At 42.9% G+C, this 17,585-nt stretch overlaps 1 protein-coding gene across 3 annotated transcripts in view; it reads left to right on the forward strand.

Moving 5' to 3' along the window:
- The window catches only part of USP34 (ubiquitin specific peptidase 34), a 241,144-nt gene that overhangs the window by 114,112 nt on the left and 109,447 nt on the right, over window positions 1-17,585 (forward strand). For all 3 annotated transcript variants that reach the window (XM_081100602.1, XM_081100603.1, XM_081100604.1), the window contains 3 exons: window positions 9-156; window positions 9,912-10,012; window positions 10,237-10,446. In XM_081100602.1, the coding sequence (XP_080956728.1) occupies window positions 9-156; window positions 9,912-10,012; window positions 10,237-10,446 (459 nt within the window). The remainder of the gene's footprint in view (window positions 1-8; window positions 157-9,911; window positions 10,013-10,236; window positions 10,447-17,585) is intronic.

The following is a 17,585-nucleotide window of genomic DNA, read 5'->3' on the forward strand; positions in this document are numbered from 1 at the left end:
TATTTCAGATGACTATTGAAATGTATCCTAGTGACCAGGTAGCAGATCTTAGGGCTGAAGTAACTCATTGGTATGAAAATTTACAGAAAGAACAAATAAATCAACAAGCTCAGCTTCAGGAATTTGGTCAAAGCAGCCGAAAGGGAGAGTTTCCTGGTAAGTCCAATAGTTCCAATTTTCATATTTCTTAGGTAGCATTATAATAACAACTTTGAAGCTTTACTTCTTTGAAGACTACCAACCATGTCTGTGGCTCCCACTCACCTTCCCCTACTCGTGGTATGCCATTCATTCTTAAGCAGGAGTTAAGAGTTACTTCAGATGTTACTTGTAAACATGTTCTCTCCCTTTTTAAGAAAATTTCTATTTTTGGAGGTTATTTGATGAGCACTGTGGGAAATAATAATTTGTTTCCATGTACTACTTGGTAATCAATAATTTGTTTTGCCATTTAGATATATTTTGTTTTTGTTATTCTTCATAGCATATGAAAATAATGCACCCTTCAATTCCACCTGTGCGTCTCTCCCCTTCCCTCCAAAAAAGTATCATATTAAGAAATTTTTCATGTGGGCCTGAAAAGTATATTTGATTTCTACATTACTATTACAACTAGTACATTTTAAAAACATATGTTTTACTGGTTTTTAGAGAGAGGATGAGGGAGGGATAGCAACTTAGAAACATTGATGAGAGAGAAACATCGATTGGTTGCCACCTGCATGTCCCCTAGTGTGGATGGAGCCCGAAACCTGGGCATGTACCTTGACTGGGAATTGAACCATGACCTCTTGGTTCATGGACCAAGGCTCAACAACTAAGCCACACAGGGTGGGCAAGGACTAGTGATTTCTAGTGTCTTTCTATAACATATAAAATCTGAGCTAATCAGAGGATTGATGATAAAAGCTGTTAATTTTTCTTAAAATTTAAGGGTCTGAAATTATAACAGACTAAATACATATTTAGGGGGAAAACCTTACAGTATTAAAGCTTGTTTTTAGGATTTTTAACATGATTATGTGCAGAATGGTAATTCTTTGACCTCTTTTAGTAAAGAGTCAACCATTTTACTACAGTGTGCTTAATTAAGATGAAACCATGTATATCTTCTAAAGTAGCAGATCTTAAATGTTTTCTTGAATAATGAATAAATATTCTTGGCACAGTAGGTGTTGAAAAGTCTCCCTTTTACTCTGATCTTTAAAGCATCAATTTTTATCTCCTGCTAAGGTAGATGTTATTAGTTTCCTACACTTCTTCAGAAGATACCAAGATATAATGTAAGCATATTCATATAGATATAGGTAGATACACACACACACACACACACACACACATATACACACATATATATATATACACACACACACACACTTAAAATACAAATGTAGCATTCTATTTATACTCTCTGTCCTTTCCTTATAGTACTTAACATTCTTAGAGAACATTCCATATTAGTGCGTATAGAAAGTTACCTCATTCATTCACATTTTATTTTTGATTTTATTTTTCTATCACCTTTATCCCCTCTATGCCCTCTACCACCTCCACCCCTGCAATCACCACACTCTCGTCCATGTCCATCAGTTTTCTCTCATTTTTTTGTTGAATCCTTCCACTGTCCCCCCCCCCCCCCCCCCCGCCCCGCCCAGTGCTGCTATCTGCCTGCTCTCTATGAGTCTGGCTCTGTTTTGCTTATCTTTCTCTGACTGGCTTATTTCACTTAGCATAATGTTCTCCAGGTCTCTTATGTGTCGATACACAAAGCAGTAGTCCTGTTTCACTCATTTCTGAAAATAGCTGTTTAGTGCCCAGCCTGTGGAGTTTATCTACACTAAGTTTATAAAAATTGACAATATTTATTTAAGTTTCAATGAAATAAGTAAAATATCTTATTTTACTTAAACTTTGTATTCATTTTTTTATTAAAATTTTTTTTTAATTAGAGTTGACATACAATACTATATTAATTTCAGGTATACAGCCCAGTGATTAGATATTATATAATTGGCTAAGTGATCACCGTGATAAATCTAGTACCAATCTGAAATCAAACATTTTTTACAATGTTATTTACTATGTTCCCTACGCTGTACTTCTGAAACCCTTCACCTTTTTTACCCCTCTCACCAAAATCTTTGTATCTGTGAGTCTGTCTCTCTCCTGCTTTATTTTGTTTTTTAGACCTATTATGTCTGGTGTGAGTATTGCTACCACAGCTTTTTGTTTGTTTCTATTTTCATGAAATATCTTTTCCATCCCTTTACTTTTAGTCTATGTGTGTCTTGATATGTAAGGGCCTTGTTATACATTCAGCATCCATGTGTCTTTTGATTGGAGTATTTAATCCATTTGCATTTAAAGTAATTGTATTTTTTTATTTATTTTTCTTCTTCTTAAAGCAGACCCTAACATTTCTTGTAATACTGGTGGTAAAGAACTCTAGTTTTCATTTGTCTGGGAAGCTCTTTATCAGGCCTTGGATTCTATTTTTTTTTTTTTTAAATATATTTTATTGATTTTTTACAGAGAGGAAGGAAGAGGGACAGAGAGCTAGAAACATCGATGAGAGAGAAACATCCATCAGCTGCCTCCTGCACATCCCCCACTGGGGATATGCCCGCAACCCAGGTACATGCCCCCGACCGGAATCGAACCCGGGACCCCTCAGTCCGCAGGCCGACGCTCTATCCACTGAGCCAAACCGGTTTCGGCAGGCCTTGGATTCTAAATGATAGCCTTCCTGGGTAGCATGATCTTGGTTGTAGGTCCTTGCTTTTCATCACTTTGAATATTTCTTGACACTCCCTTCTGGCATGCAAAGTTTCTGTTTAGAAATCAACTAACAGTCTTATGGGAGATCCTTTGTAGCTAACTAACTGCTTTTCTCTTGCTGCTTTTAAGATTCTCTCTTGGTGTGAGCCTCTTTGGATTCATCTTGTTAGGGACTATCTTGCTTCCTGTACTTGTAGGTCTATTTTCTTCACCAAGTTAGGGAAGTTCTTCATTTTTTCACATAGTTTTTGGTCTCTATGTCATTTATTTCTGCTCTAATCTTTATTATCTCCTTCCTTCTGCTCACTCTGGGCTTTTTTTGTTGCTCTCTTTCTAATTCTTTGAGCTGTAGATTTAGATGATTTACTACCATTTTTTCTTGTTTGTTGAGATAGGCCTGTAGAGCTATAAACTTCCCTCTCAGGACTGCTTTCATTGTGTCCCAAAGGTTTTGGATTGTTGTGTTTTCATTGTCATTAGTTTCCACGATGTTTTTAATGTCTTCTTTGATCTCATTGGTAACCCAATCAATATTTAATAACATGCTATTCAGCTTCCAAGTGTTTGAGTATTTTGAGTTGTTTTTATTGTAGTTTATTTCTAATATTATGCCATCGTGGTCTGAGAAGATGCTTGGTATGATTTCAATCTTCTTGAATTTGGGGAGACTTTGTGACCCAATATGTGGTCTATTTTTGAAGATGTCCCATGAGCACTTGAGAAGAACGTATATTTTGTGGCTTTGGGGTGAAGTGTTCTGAAGATGTCAATTAAGTCCATATGATCTAGTGAGTCATTTAGGATTGCTGTTTCATTGCTGAGTTTTTGTCTAGCGGATTTATCAAGTGATGTCAGTGGTGTATTAAAGTCCCCTACTATGATTGTATTGTTGTTGATCTCCCCCCTGATATCTTCCAGGAGTTTTCTTATGTATGTGGGTGCTCCTGCATTGGGTGCATATATGTTTATCAGGGTTATATCTTCTTGTTGTATTGATCCCTTTAGTATTACGAAGTGGCCTTCCTTATCTCTTGTTATGGCCTTCACTTTGAGGTCTATTTTGTCTGATATAGGTATTGCTACCCCAGCTTTTTTTCCATTTCCATTTGCCTGAAAGATATTTTTCCATCCCTTCACTTTCAGTCTGTGTGAGTCCCTTCTAATGAGATGGGTCTCTTGTAGACAACAAATATATGGGTCATGTTTTCTTATCCATTCAGCCACTCGATGTCTTTTGATTGGACCATTTAGTCCGTTTACGTTTAAAGTTATTATTGAAAGGTACTTGTTTGTAGCCATTTCTATTTTTTTGTGGCTGTTTTCTTTCCGGGCTTTTTAGTTCTTCTTTTTACACCAGTCCCTTTAGCATTTCTTGTATTGCTGGCTCGGTGGTGATAAACTCCCTTAGCCTTTTTTTTGTCTGTGAAGCTTCTTATTTCCCCTTCAATTTTGAATGATAGCCTTGCTGGATAGAGTATTCTTGGATTCAGTCCTTTGCTTTGCATCACTTTGTAAATTTCTGTCCATTCTTTTCTGGCCTGATGTGTTTCTGTTGAGAAATCATTTGATAATCTGATGGGGGATCTTTTGTAGGTAACACTCTGTTTCTCTCTTGCAGCCTTTAAGATTTTCTCTTTGTCTTGTACATTTGCCATCGTTATTATGACATGTCTTGGTGTGGGTCTTTTGGGGTTCATCTTGCCTGGCACTCTCTGTACTTGTGTAACTTTTTTCTTCCCCATATCTGGGAAGTTTTCTGACATTATTTCTTCAAATAGATTTTCTAATCCTTGCTGCTCTTCTTGTCCTTCTTGCAGCCCTATTATGTGTATGTTACTTCATTTCCTGTTGTCCTGAAGCTCCCTTAGGCTCTCCTCCTGCTTTTTAATTTTTTTCTCCAGTTGCTGTTCAGATTGAGCTTGTTTCTCTGCCTTATCTTCTAACTCACTAATTCGGTCCTCTGCTTCTTCTAGTCTGCTGTTGAAACTTTCCATGGTGTTTTTGATTGTAGCGATATCACTTTTCATTTCTTCCTGATTCTTGCATAGGTTGTTGATTTTCTCATCCATCCGGTGAATGAAGTGTACAACCATTATTCTGAATTCTTTTTTGTCATGTTGCATGCTTCAACTTCATTAATTTCCTTTCTTGGCGACTCCTCATTGTCTTTCCTCTGGGTGTTGTGTCGTCTCGTCATTCTGATGATCTCCCGATGGTTCAAACGTCGAGTTGCGTGGGCCTGGGCCGTGTGCAGTGGGAGCCTCCCACCACCCTAGTGTCACTGAAGAGCTCTGACACTAAGATGTGTGGTTTTTTTGGGTTGGTGGGAACCAGGCTTGCTCAGAGTCAGTGTTGTCAGCGCTCAATGTGGCCTTGTACACGCCCTTAGAATCAGGGACCCTGCCTGCACCGTGCTGGAACAGAGACCCCCCTGAAGCGTGTTGAAAACCAGAGCCCCCTAGCGTGCGCCAGGAGTCAGGGTTCCCTAAGAATCCAGTATCAGAGTCTCTGTTGCTTTGCGCAACCTTGCCTTGAGAATCGGGGTCCCTGTGTGCCCTTGCACCAGGAATTGGAGTCACTGGCTCTTAGTATGAATGCACAGGGAATCAGGATCTCAGGCGCAGGTGATAAGAAACACAGTCAAGTCACTGGTGCTTGGTGCTGCCTCCTGCCCAGAGAATCGGGGTCCCTGGGCCTGTGCTACGAGGGACAAATTCCTGGTGTTCCCGCGATTGCTCCCAGCCCAGGGCTCCGAAGCCGGCAGTGCGCGTAGGGTCAGTTCCTGGGGTTCGCGCGTTTGCTCCCAGCCCAGGGCTCAGAAGCCGGCAGTGCGCATAGGATCAGTTCCTGGGGTTTGCTCCTTTGCTCCCAGCCCAGGGCTTCTGGAGCAGGCAGTGCGAGCAGTACCAGATCCGGTGTTTGCGTGATTGCTCCCAGCCCAGGGCTCCTGAACCCGGCCCTATGCGGGATCAGTTCCAAGGTGCTCGCGCACTTCCAGGCTAAAGTTCCTGGAGCACTGAGGCCCTGGCAAGGGGTGGGTCTATCAGTTAGTTACTCTGGCGCTGCCCGCAAGCGTGCGGGTAGGGGGGATGGGCTCTGTTACTCACGGATCTGCCGGCGGGGATTTCTGAACTTTTGGTGTCCGCAGGTCTGTAGCTGTGGTCACAGGTCTCTGTCCCCAGTGGCTGCAGGGTCCAGGTATGCGTCTGAGATCAAACTGGGTGGTGCTGAGGCCAGGATCTTAGTCTCAAGCAGCTCTGTTTCCCAAGATGGCGTGGTTGCCGTGCCTGTGCTGGCCACACAGGAGTGTCCGCGCAGGGAGCGGGACTCCGCTGCCTAAGACTGCCCGGTTTAGCAGCCCCTTAGAAGACCTGCAGAATCTAACTGTCCCTAGCTAATACACACACACCACACACGTCCACACACTCCTCTATCACTTCCTTGCGCTCTCACACTCTCTCCCTCACTACCTTCCTGCTGGTCGCCATTTTTTTCAGCCTTCACATAGTTTTTTTTTTACATAGTTTCTTGATCCTTTGCTCTCTCTCTCTTCTCCTTTTGGTACCCCCGTAATGGAAACGCCGAAGTTGTCCCAAGGCTCCTTCTACTATCCTCATTTTTTTGGAAAAAAAATTTTTTCTGTTCTGATTGTGTTCTGCTTTCTTATCATTCAAATTTCTGATTTGATCCTATGCTTAATCTTCTCCACTGTTGATTCCCTATAATGTATTCTACATTTCCGTTAATGAATTCTTTATTTCTGTTTGGGTCTGTTTTATCTCCATTTTTATGTTTCCTATTACTTTGTTGATGTTCTCTCTAAGTTCATCTACTCTTCCCCTTTGTTCACTCTTACAACCAGCGTTTTGAACTCTGTATCTAGTAGATTGCTTGTCTCTATTTAGTTCTATTTATTTAGTTCTTTTTTGGAGTTTTTTCCTGTTCTTTCATTTAGGACACATTTCTTTGTCTGTTCATTTTGTCTGCCTCCCTGTGTTTGTTTCTGTGTTATTAGGTAGAGCTGCTATGCTTCCTGGGCTTATTAATGGCCTTATGTAGTAGATGCCCTATAGGGTCCCGTGGCAAAGCTTCCTGGATCACATGATTTGGACATAGGGCTAACTACGGTCACCGTGGAGGATCAGCTGTGCATGGGATTTCCTCACAGAGCAGGATTTACTTCATCAGGTTTCTGGTGCCTGCTGAGTTCTTCCCCTTTTGTGTGTCCTTTGTGGAAGAGGGTAGGTGGTCCTTCAATGTGGCCTGAAGCTCTCCAGCAGGTGTGCTGTCTTTGGGGCCTGCTGGAAGGTGCAGGCCAAGGTCAGCTCCATCTGTGTTCTGCCTGGGACCACCTGGAATGAGCTAGTAAACAATCTGCGATGGTTGCTACTTGTGCTGGGCTTGGAGGTGCTCAGGAGAGGCCATATTACTAGTGCCAGGCTTGAGGCCACTTAGTGAGAGGTACACTGTATGCCTAGCTAGATGGTGCTTGTTTGAGAGATTTTAGGAACGTTTGAATCATTAATCAAGAGGGGCCCTTTGGCCCAAATAGCGTGGCTCTGTGATTGAGTGTCAACCTATGAACCAGGAAATCACAGTTCAATTCTCAGTCTGGCACATGCAGGGGAAAACCAATCAATGTTTCTCTTTTCTCTCTCTCTCTCTCTCTCTCTCTCTCTTCCTCTCTGAAAAAAAAAAAAAAAAATAGGGCCTTTGTATGTAAAAGCCACTGGGAATGGCTTGAATGGGACCAAAAGTTGGTTGGGGTGTGGTCTCAGGGAATCAGCAGGGCAGAGTGAACTGTGTGAGCCAGGTTGAGGGAGACTCAGATATGGCTCCTGTTTGCCAGCTCCTTGAGGGGAGGGCTCACTAAAGGAAAAATGAATGACCTCTGCTAAGACTTCGGTCCGGAGAAAGCTGCCCCTCCAGCTCTTGTCCTGATACCAGACAATTCAGTTCCTCCCATATGTCCCTGGTGCCTTTCTAGCTGTTTCCCTAGTATTGGAGCCCAGAGGGAGTTCGTTTGAGTAAGTTTGTGTGCTGATCCTTTAAGAGGAATGTCTGAGACTCCAGCAGTTCTCTGTCATACTCTGCCATAATCCACTCTGGTTTTTATAGCCAGAAGTTATCGGGCCTTTTTTTTCTGGCACTGGAACCATAAGCTGGTGGGGGGGGGGGGGGCGGGTGGTTCTAATGTGGGGCTGGGACCTTTGCTCCTCAAGGGGTTACCTCTGCAGCTGCGATATCCCTCACAATTTTTATCGAAAGGACATGGGTGTGGAGCCAGCCTGTTCGCTGTCTCTGCCTCCCCTACTAGTTTTGATGTGGTTTTTTTATGTACTTAGTTGTAGGACTTATGTTCAGCTAGATTTCAGGCTGTTGTGAATGATGGTTGTTCTATAGTTTATTTGTAAATTTGATGTGGTTGTGAGAGAATTCGAGTACTGCATTTACCTATGCTGCCATTTTAACTGGAACCCCTTAATTTTCTTACTCTGTTAAGCATTTCCTTTTTTAAAAAGAAATGTATGGATTAAACTATTTAATTTGAATGCCTGCTATGTTCTTGTACTGGGGATTACAGCTGTAAACATAATAAAATCTCTGCCTTTGTGAAATTGGATTTTTTTTTTTTTATGGAGGAGAAACAGATAAATATATAATGTCAGATGCTATTAAATGCTTTAAAGAAAGATAAAGCAGAATAAGGGATTAATAGTGAATTGAGGCCCTCTCCCTCCAGGGAGCATGCCCGTGCCATTCCTTTTCCCTCTTCTTCCCCCACAAGGCACGTGTCCCCTAACCTCTAAGGGATCCTATGAGACTTGCAATCAGGGGAGCAATGGGCAGAGGCACCTAGTCCCAGGCTAACCCCCTAAACATGTCTCCACGGCCTTCTTTTCTTTGACTTCCCAGTGAGCCAGAGCAGCCCAGCATAGGCTCTCTTGTGTGCCCTTCCTTGTTTTGTTGTCCTAAGTATATTTTTGCTGTGGTCAGTAAATTTTTGCTTGCTTTTCAAAAAAATAAAATAGTGGATTGAGTGGGTAGGCGAAAGGCCTTACATTTGCTAGATACGTGAAGCAAGTGAGGGAATGAGCTATTGAATTTCTGTGGAGGAACATTGTAGGTCTTGAGATGGGAACATTTTGGTATTTTCAAGAAAGAGTAAGGAGGCTAATTGGCTAAAGCATATTTAGGTAGGGATGATGGTGGGAAATGAATTGAAGGTGTGGGCAGCAAAAAGGACTTCATGCTTTCTGGAAATAAAATGACTCAATCTATTGACTTTCTTGAATTTACCATAATCTGGGATGTTGTAACATACATATTTTTTCATTTCAGAGCTTTGCTTTTTAATTTTTTTCCTGCATTATAGTTTATTTTACTTTGCTTCCGTGTGCAAGAACAGGGAAGAGAAAACTCAATCATTAAAAACACTTGCTGTGCCCAGGAGGTCAGGGTTCAATTCCTGGTCAGGGCACATGCTCAGGTTGTGGGCTCGATCCCCACTGTGGGGCATGCAGGAGGCAGGTGATCAATTATTTTCTCTCATCATTGATGTTTCTATCTCTCTCACTTCCTCTCTGAAATCAATAAAAATATATTTAAAACAGTAGTGGATGGTTACTTGTGTAATTAATGCATTACTGAATCTGATTCATCTTCATGTGTTGCTAGGGCAAATGCTTAGGTTCCCATAAAGCTCCATAGTGTTTTTTACTTGTAAAATTTTTCACATTGTTAACAACTTGCTGACTGGTCACCAGATAACTCATGGTTCCATGTCCAAACATTGCTGACCAGTAAGGTGTGAAAGTAATGTAGAGTTTTAAAATTACTTAAAGTAAGTGTAGACATGACTTATCTCATGACTGGTCAGCAAGGTGTTAAGCAGAAGGGAATTGATCTCATTAAATTGATGCTAACTGATAATTTCATTTTAATTTTTCACTGCATAAGGTTAACTTGTACAACAGAAAATAATGCAGGATGCTTAATACTGTCTCCACTTTACTCAATAATTATAGTAAGCTTAATGTACAGTGAGATTAATTCTAATAACCATATTTTCATGTCACCAAATAAGTTCACTCTTATAAAAGTGTTCACTTAAGTTTTCTCCTATTTTTAAGGAGGCCTTATGGGACCCGTCAGGATGATTTCATCTGGACATGAGTTAACAACAGATTATGATGAAAAAGCACTTCATGAGCTTGGTTTTAAAGATATGCAGGTACATATAAATGTGAATTGAGTTTTAATTTATTTCCTGTTATAGTCAGTAGTGGAATATTTGAAGGTATAGTGTAAAAACAGTTCTTACTGCTTTTGTTATACTAAAATCATAATGAAGTTATTTTATACTTAAGAACTTTATTAAACCAAAAACTTGAGATACACACACACACACACACACTTTTCATTTGTTTTTCTTCCCTATTGTTTCTATTTTAACAGATGGTTTTCGTATCTTTGGGTGCACCGAGGAGAGAACGGAAAGGGGAAGGTGTTCAGCTGCCAGCATCTTGCCTACCACCCCCTCAGAAGGACAACATTCCGATGCTTTTGCTTTTACAAGAACCGCATTTAACTACTCTTTTTGATTTATTAGAGATGCTTGCATCATTTAAACCACCTTCAGGAAAAGTGGCAGTAGAAGATCGTGAGGTGACTTCATCATTTCATTTCCACAAAGTTTTTTTGTGTGTTTCTGTGGAGTGGAAAATAATTTTCTCATTAATCTCTTAAGAGCAGTAAAACTTAGGAAACCAATTATTCATTCATTAGCTGTTTAAGTGTCTGATATGACCTAGGCATACTGTTTAAAGTATTGTTTAGCAGGGATCAAACTAAGCATAGTTTCGGGTTTTTATTGAATCCAGTGGGGAAGACAGATCATTGATAATGTCGAACAGATAAATAGTTTCAGATCAACTAACAGGTAAATCATAGATAGAGATAGGTGCTAAGACTGAGACGTGAATTATTAGGACATGGTGATAGAGATTCATTTATATATTATTTGGTCAGGGAAGGTTTCTCTGAGGTAGACTATATGTAATCTGGGGATGATGGGTAAAGAGCCAGCTGAATGAGAAATGATTTGGATAGAGCAGTGGTCAGCAAACTGCGGCCCCTTGAGTGTGGCTCTTCCACAAAATACCATGTGCGGGAGCACACATACAGTGCGATTGAAACTTCGTGGCCACACTCAAGGGGCCAAAGAGCCACATGTGGCTCGCGAGCTGCAGTTTGCCGACCACTGGGATAGAGTAATTTGATATGATAAGTAGCTAAACAGGTCTAGGAATTGTTAGAGAGCTAGTAAGTAGAATGTGAAGGGTGATGAGAGGAATGAGATTGGAAAGGTAAGCAGAGCCAGACTAGCCATTGCAAGCTATTTCCATTTTACTCAAAGTAAAGTGGAGAACATTAAAATATCTTAAGCAGAACACACAGGTTCTGATTTCTGTTTTAAAAGTAATAGGTTTATTGCCGAAGCCGGTTTGGCTCAGTGGATAGAGCGTCGGCCTGCGGACTGAAAGGCCCTGGGTTCGATTCCGGTCACGGGCATATACCTTGGTTGTGGGCACTTCCCCAGTGGGGGATGTGCAGGATGCCGCTGATCGATGTTTCTCTCTCATCGATGTTTCTAACTCTTTATCTCTCTCTCTCTCTTCCTCTCTGTAAAAAATCAATAAAATATATTTAAAAAAAAAATAAATAAAAGTAGTAGGTTTGCTTTTCACACATGTTCTGATTTCTGTTTAAAAAGTAATAGGTTTGCTTGGCAAGGATAGAGAAAGGTGTAAAGAACCCAATGCACTAGTCCAAGGGAATGGTGGCAGTGGACAGAAAGTAGATAGTAGGTCAAAACATCAAGGTTGGTGGTGCATTGGCTTAAGAGTAGGGATAGACTTGAGTTTAGGAAGAAGGAAAACAGGTTTCTGGCTTGAGAAACTAGGTAGATTCCATTTGAAATTAAGAATGGAAGCCTGTGGGGTATGAAGTGTAGATGTTAAGTAAGCATTTGGATATATGAATTTGGAACTCAGAGAAAAGGTTTGATCTAGAAAAGTAAGTTTGTGGGTTACCACTAATAAGATGGTATTTAAAGTCAGTAGTGTGTATAAGATCACCTAAAGGAATCCTTTCAGTCCATTGACTTTTTTAATACCTTTAAATGGGTTTATCCTAAGGGGTTCATTGATTTTCTCATCCAGAGAATCATTATTTTGAGGTAGAGTGGCAATTAATAGTAGTTTGCCTTTAATGGCTACTGTTCTTTTTTTCTCAAGAATAAGTGACTTCTTTCTATGTTTCTAAAATGTATGTGATCATGGATACAGTGGTAGCCACTGAGTCCTCTATTCCTGATAGTTTGGTTTCTTTTGTGGTGGTACATTCTTTTTTTTATTATTTTTTTAACAAATGGACCCAGGGATAGGGGACCAGGGGAGCAGGGAGGAGGGGAAGCGAGGCCCCAGCTCCATAACCCCTCTCAGCCGCCCCTTTTCCCCTTATATATTTATAGTCTGTATAAAAGGCCTGAGGGGCTAGGGGCAAGGGTAACCCTCTCAGGGTGGAGGCAATCTAGGCTCCTTCTCCCTGGGAGGCCCAAGCTCTTCTGCCCATGGGGAAGACCCTTCTCAGGAAGATGGATCCGCCTGTTGCTAGGGCTTCAGCATCCAGTGTAGTGCATCAAGTGGGAGGCCTGCTGTTGAAAGTCAATGTGCTGGGTGCGGAAGACACCGCTGTAGGTGATGGGTGGGGCTTTGAGATGGTAACTGAGACTAGAGAAAGACTTTGCAGTTGGGGGAGAACATGATGACCTGGGTCCCCCAAGGTTGCTGCTCAGTTTTCGATAATCCTGACATAGCTTTAATTCTACTGGGTGAAGCTCTGCTTGCCCCAGCTAGGGTTAAGGGCCTGGCAGGTGAAGGCAGCATCCAAGGAGCAGGTGGGGGCCGCACCGACAAAAGGTGGGTGAGGGCTGTAGAGTAGACCCACAGGTAACAGAGAAGTGGGGCAGGAGGCAGCACGGGTTGTAGGGAGCCAAAGTTCACTACAGGCAGCTGGGAGTCCACCATGAGTGGGTACATTCTTAATTCCTAAGAAATCTCCCTTTTGGTCAAGCAGAGTAACTAATAATAGATGCCCATGAACTCCCATTTCCTCACCTTTTAAATTTTATGCCATAAATAATTAATGACTTTTTTTTAAAAATCGTCACCCGAGGATATTATTTTTATTTATTTTTAGAGAGAGAAACATCGATTGGTTGCCTCCCGGACACATCCTGATCCAGGGATTGAACCACATAACCTTTCGGTGTATGGGATGACACTCCAACCAAACTGAGCTATTACTAGGACAGGGCTTAATGACTTTTTACTTCTTTTGCGGACTATATTGGCAGTTTAAAAGAGAGAAAGATAATTACAAGAGTTCTCCAGTGTTCCAGAAGGGTGCTACTCTTCTCTGTAGGATGTTATGGGAATATAGGGGAGAGGAAAAAATTGGGGAGAGGATTTTGCAAAAGGAGAGTCTTTAAATATAGGGTCCAGCTGCTGATAAAAGTAAAGAGAAACATTACAGATTTACAGAAAAGTAAATGGCATGTTTGAAAAGCTTGGGACTGTAAGTATAGTGTAATCCTGTATAATAAAACCTAATATGCTAAGTGTCCGGTCGTCCAATGACCGGTCAACTATTCAATCTAAGCGTAATATGCTAATGATTTGCTAAGGCCGCTCAACCGCTTGCTATGACGTGCACTGACCACCAGGGGGCAGACGCTCCAACCGGTAGGTTAGCCTGCTGCTGGGGTCCGGCCTATCGGGACTGAGCAAGATGAGCCGGACATGCCCTGAAACCCTCCCTCCCTTGCTGGCCAACCTCCCGCGTCCTTCCCCAGCCAGCTGGCCCTGATTGGGACTGGGCGAGACAAGGCTGGACACACCCTGGAGCCCTCCTGGGGCCCCTCCCTGGCCTGATCATGCACCGGTGGGGTCCCTCGGCCTGGCCTGTGCCCTCTCGCAACCTGGGACCCCTTGGGGGATGTTGGAGAGCCAGTTTCAGCCCCATTCTGGAGGCCACCCTGAGGGACCCCACCCATGTATGAATTTGTGCACCGGGCCTCTAGTACAAATATAAGGGCAGAAAAGGAGATCGTAAACAATACCACAAAGGATTGCATGAGTTTTTTATTCTCTGTAAAAAGGATGGCGATCATCATTGGAAGGCTTTTTAGCAACAACATGGGATCATTTTCTGGGTCTGGGCTTTTAGAAACTAAGTTTAGGTATTAGTGTGGAAGATGTCTGAGAGAAAACAAATACCACAGCTGGAGGACCAATTAATAGGCCATTCCAAAGGCCAGAGGTGGAGGACCAGTTAATAGGCCATTGGAATAGTCCACATGAGACCTAAACAAAAAGGAAGAATTTATTTCATTAGCAGGTATTTTATTGAATTTTATTTGTGGTAAGTATATCATTGTTGATGTGGAGTATCTTGTTGAAGACTGATTTGGCCTCAAGACAAAAATAAAGGACATTCACTGTGTATGACTCATATTGTAGGGCCTTAGAGACATAACATAGAATATAGTCATATAAGATGGGTGAAATTTTTTTTTTCTTCAAATAGTTTTTTGCAGAATTCCATCTTTTTCTTATGTAAAAACTGTCAGTTTACAAAATAATAAATTCTATTTTTACTGAAGAACTTTCACTACCATTTTCCTAACTAAAGCAAAATTATTAGTTGGGTTCCTTCCCTCCCTCCCTCACTCCCTCGCTTCCTTCCTTTCTTTCTTTTTCCCCCCAAATATATTTTTATTGATTTCAGAGAGGAAGGAAGAGGGAGAGATAGAAACACTCATGATGAGAAAGAATCATTGATCGGCTGCTTCCTGCAAGTCCCCCACTGGGAATTGAGCCCACAACCCTGGCATGTGCCCTTGAACAGAATGGAACCCAGGACCTTTTGGTCCTCAGGCTGGTGCTCTACACACTGAGCCAAACCAGCCAGGGCCTTTCTCTATCTTTATTAGGATTATGAAAAGCAAAATTTACCTTGAAACTCCATCTCTAACATTCCCTTGTCTTCAGAGTATACTAGCTATTTACCATTATACAAAAAGAACCAAATTACTTTTTATCCTATATAATAAAGAGCTAATATGCAAATGGGCATCACGCCCTAGCAGCTCAGACACTCAACACTGGGGAGAGAGGAATGGGGACCAGCCAGGAACAAATGATGTGAGAGAGGAAGGGGACCAGCCAGGCACAAATGAGCTCATGAGAGAGGAATGGGGACTAGCCAGGTTGCGGCCTGGGAGAGGGACAAGCCGCCTGCCCCACGGTCCTAGACACCAGTAGCTGCGCCTGCAGCCCAGGAGAGGGACAAGCCAACTGCCCCGTGGTCCCGCACGCCAATAGCTGAGGCTGCGGCCCAAGAGAGGGACAAGCCGCCTGCCCTGCGGTCCCGGGTGTCAGCGGCTGTGCCTGTGCCTGCGGCCTGGCCTGGGAGAGGAACAAGACCCAGGCCTTGTGGTCCCGGGTGCCAGAAGCTGGGGCTGTGGCCCGGGAGAGGGACAAGCTGCCTGCCCTGCGGTCCTGGACGCCAGTAGCTGAGGCTGTGTCCCAGGTGCCAGTGGCTACGCCTGTGCCTGCGGCCCGGGCCGGGAGAGGGACAAGACACATGCCTCGTGGTCCCAGGTGCCAGCGGCTGGGGCTGCGGCCCAGGAGAGGGACAAGCTGCCCGCCCCGCTGTCCCAGGTGCCTGTGGCTGTGGCCCAGGTAAAGCTGCCTGCCCATGGTCCCCTGTGGCTGTGGCTGGCCCAGGCGAAGCCGGCCTGTGTCCTGAGTGTCTGTGGCTGGCCAGAGGGAGGGAAGCCCAGGTCCTGGGAGCCTGCGACTGGCTACAAGAGGGAATCCTGGGTCCTGGGTATGGGGTGAGGCAGAGGCAGTTGGGGCGATAAGGCCAGCAGAGGAGAGTTAGGGGTGATCAAGCTGGTATGGGAGCAGTTAGGGGCAAATAGGCAGGCAGGCAGGTGAGCGGTTAGGAGCCAGCGGTCCCAGATTGGAGAGGGTGCAGGCTGGGCTGAGGGACACCCCTTTCCCCCCGTGCATGAATTTTGTGCACTGGGCCTCAGAGTATAAGAGTCCTTTGGCAATTTAGACTACTATTTTTATATATTTAGATATATAGATATTTTAATTTTGTTTTATTGCTTAAAGTATTACAAAGACTATTACATATGTCTCCTTCCCCTCCCTCCCCCTGCCCTTGATCTTCCCCCTGCCTCCCCTACCCCCCAGTGTCTTGTGACCATTGGTTATGCTTATATGCATGCATACAAGTTCTTCGGTTGATCTCTTATTCCCCCCCAGGCCTTAAATGAGTGAGGTCATGTGGTATTTTTCTTTCATTGACTGGCTTATTTCACTTAGCATAATGGTCTCCAGTTCCATCCATGCTGCTGCAAATAGTCTTCTTCCTCTTCTTAAAGAATACCTTTCAGGATTTCATATAATACTGGTTTGGTGGTGGTGAACTCCTTTAGCTTTTTCTTGTCTGTGAAGCTCTTTATCTGAACTTCAATTCTGAATGATAGCTTTGCTGGATAAAGTAATCTTGGTTGTAGGTTCTTGGTATTCATCCCTTTGAATATTTCTTGCCACTCCCTTCTGGCCTGCATAGTTTCTGTTGAGAAATCAGCTGATAATCATATGGGTACTCCCTTGTAGGTAACTTTTTCTCTTGCTGCTTTTAAGATTCTCTCTTTGTCTTTTGTTCTTGCCATTTTAATTATGATGTGTCTTGGTGTGGTCCTCTTTGGATTCCTTTTGTTTGGGGTTCTCTGCGCTTCCTGGACTTGTAAGTCTATTTCTTTCACCAGGTAGGGGAGGTTTTCTGTCATTATTTCTTCAAAAAGGTTTTCAATATCTTGCTCTCTCTCATCTTCTGGCACCTCCATGATTCAGATGTTGGTATGCTTGAAGTTGTCCCAGAGGCTTCTTACACTATCTTCATATTTTTGGATTCGTTTTGCTTTTTGCTTTTCCGGTTGGGTGTTTTTTGCTTCTTCGTATTTCAAATCTTTGACTTGATTCTTGCGATCCTCTAGTCTGCTATTAGATCTCTGTATGATATTCTTTATTTCAGTCAGTGTATGCTTAATTTCTAGTTGGCTCTTTTTCATATCCTCGGGGGTTTCACTAGATTTATCGAGGGTCTCACTAAATTTATTGGTGGTTTCTAGAAAATTCTTGAAAAACCTTATAACCATGGTTTTGAACTCTATATCCAGTAGTTTGCTTTCCTCCATTTCTGTCATTTGTGACCTGTTTCTTTGTCTCCGCATTTTTTATGCTTCCCTGTGTTGATAGAGTGGCTTTCTCTGCTAGGTAGTCATATAGGGCCCAGTGGCTCAGCCTCCCCAATTACCTGAGGTGGACAATCTTGGTGCACCCCTTTGTGGGCTGTGTGCACAGTCTTATTATAGTTAAGCCTTGATTATTGTAGGTATCAGTGGGAAGAATTGACCTCCAGGCCAATTGGCTGTGAGAATCAGCTGTGTCTACAGTGGGAGAACTTCTTTGCTGGAGACACCCTTATGGGGCAAGACTTGCTTTAGTGGGGCTTTGGTACCCACTGAGTCTGCCCCCTGAGTGTGTCCCTTATGGATCTGAGGAGTTGTAATCTGGATGGTCCCACTCTGACCACTGAGTACACTGGCTCTTGTTTCTCTAAGGAGGTGCTAATTTAGCCTCTGCTCGAGGCTACCCAGCAGG

The sequence above is a fragment of the Myotis nattereri genome (assembly GCF_964212035.1).
Source record: "Myotis nattereri genome assembly, chromosome: 10".
NCBI classification, from domain to species: Eukaryota; Metazoa; Chordata; class Mammalia; order Chiroptera; family Vespertilionidae; genus Myotis; species Myotis nattereri.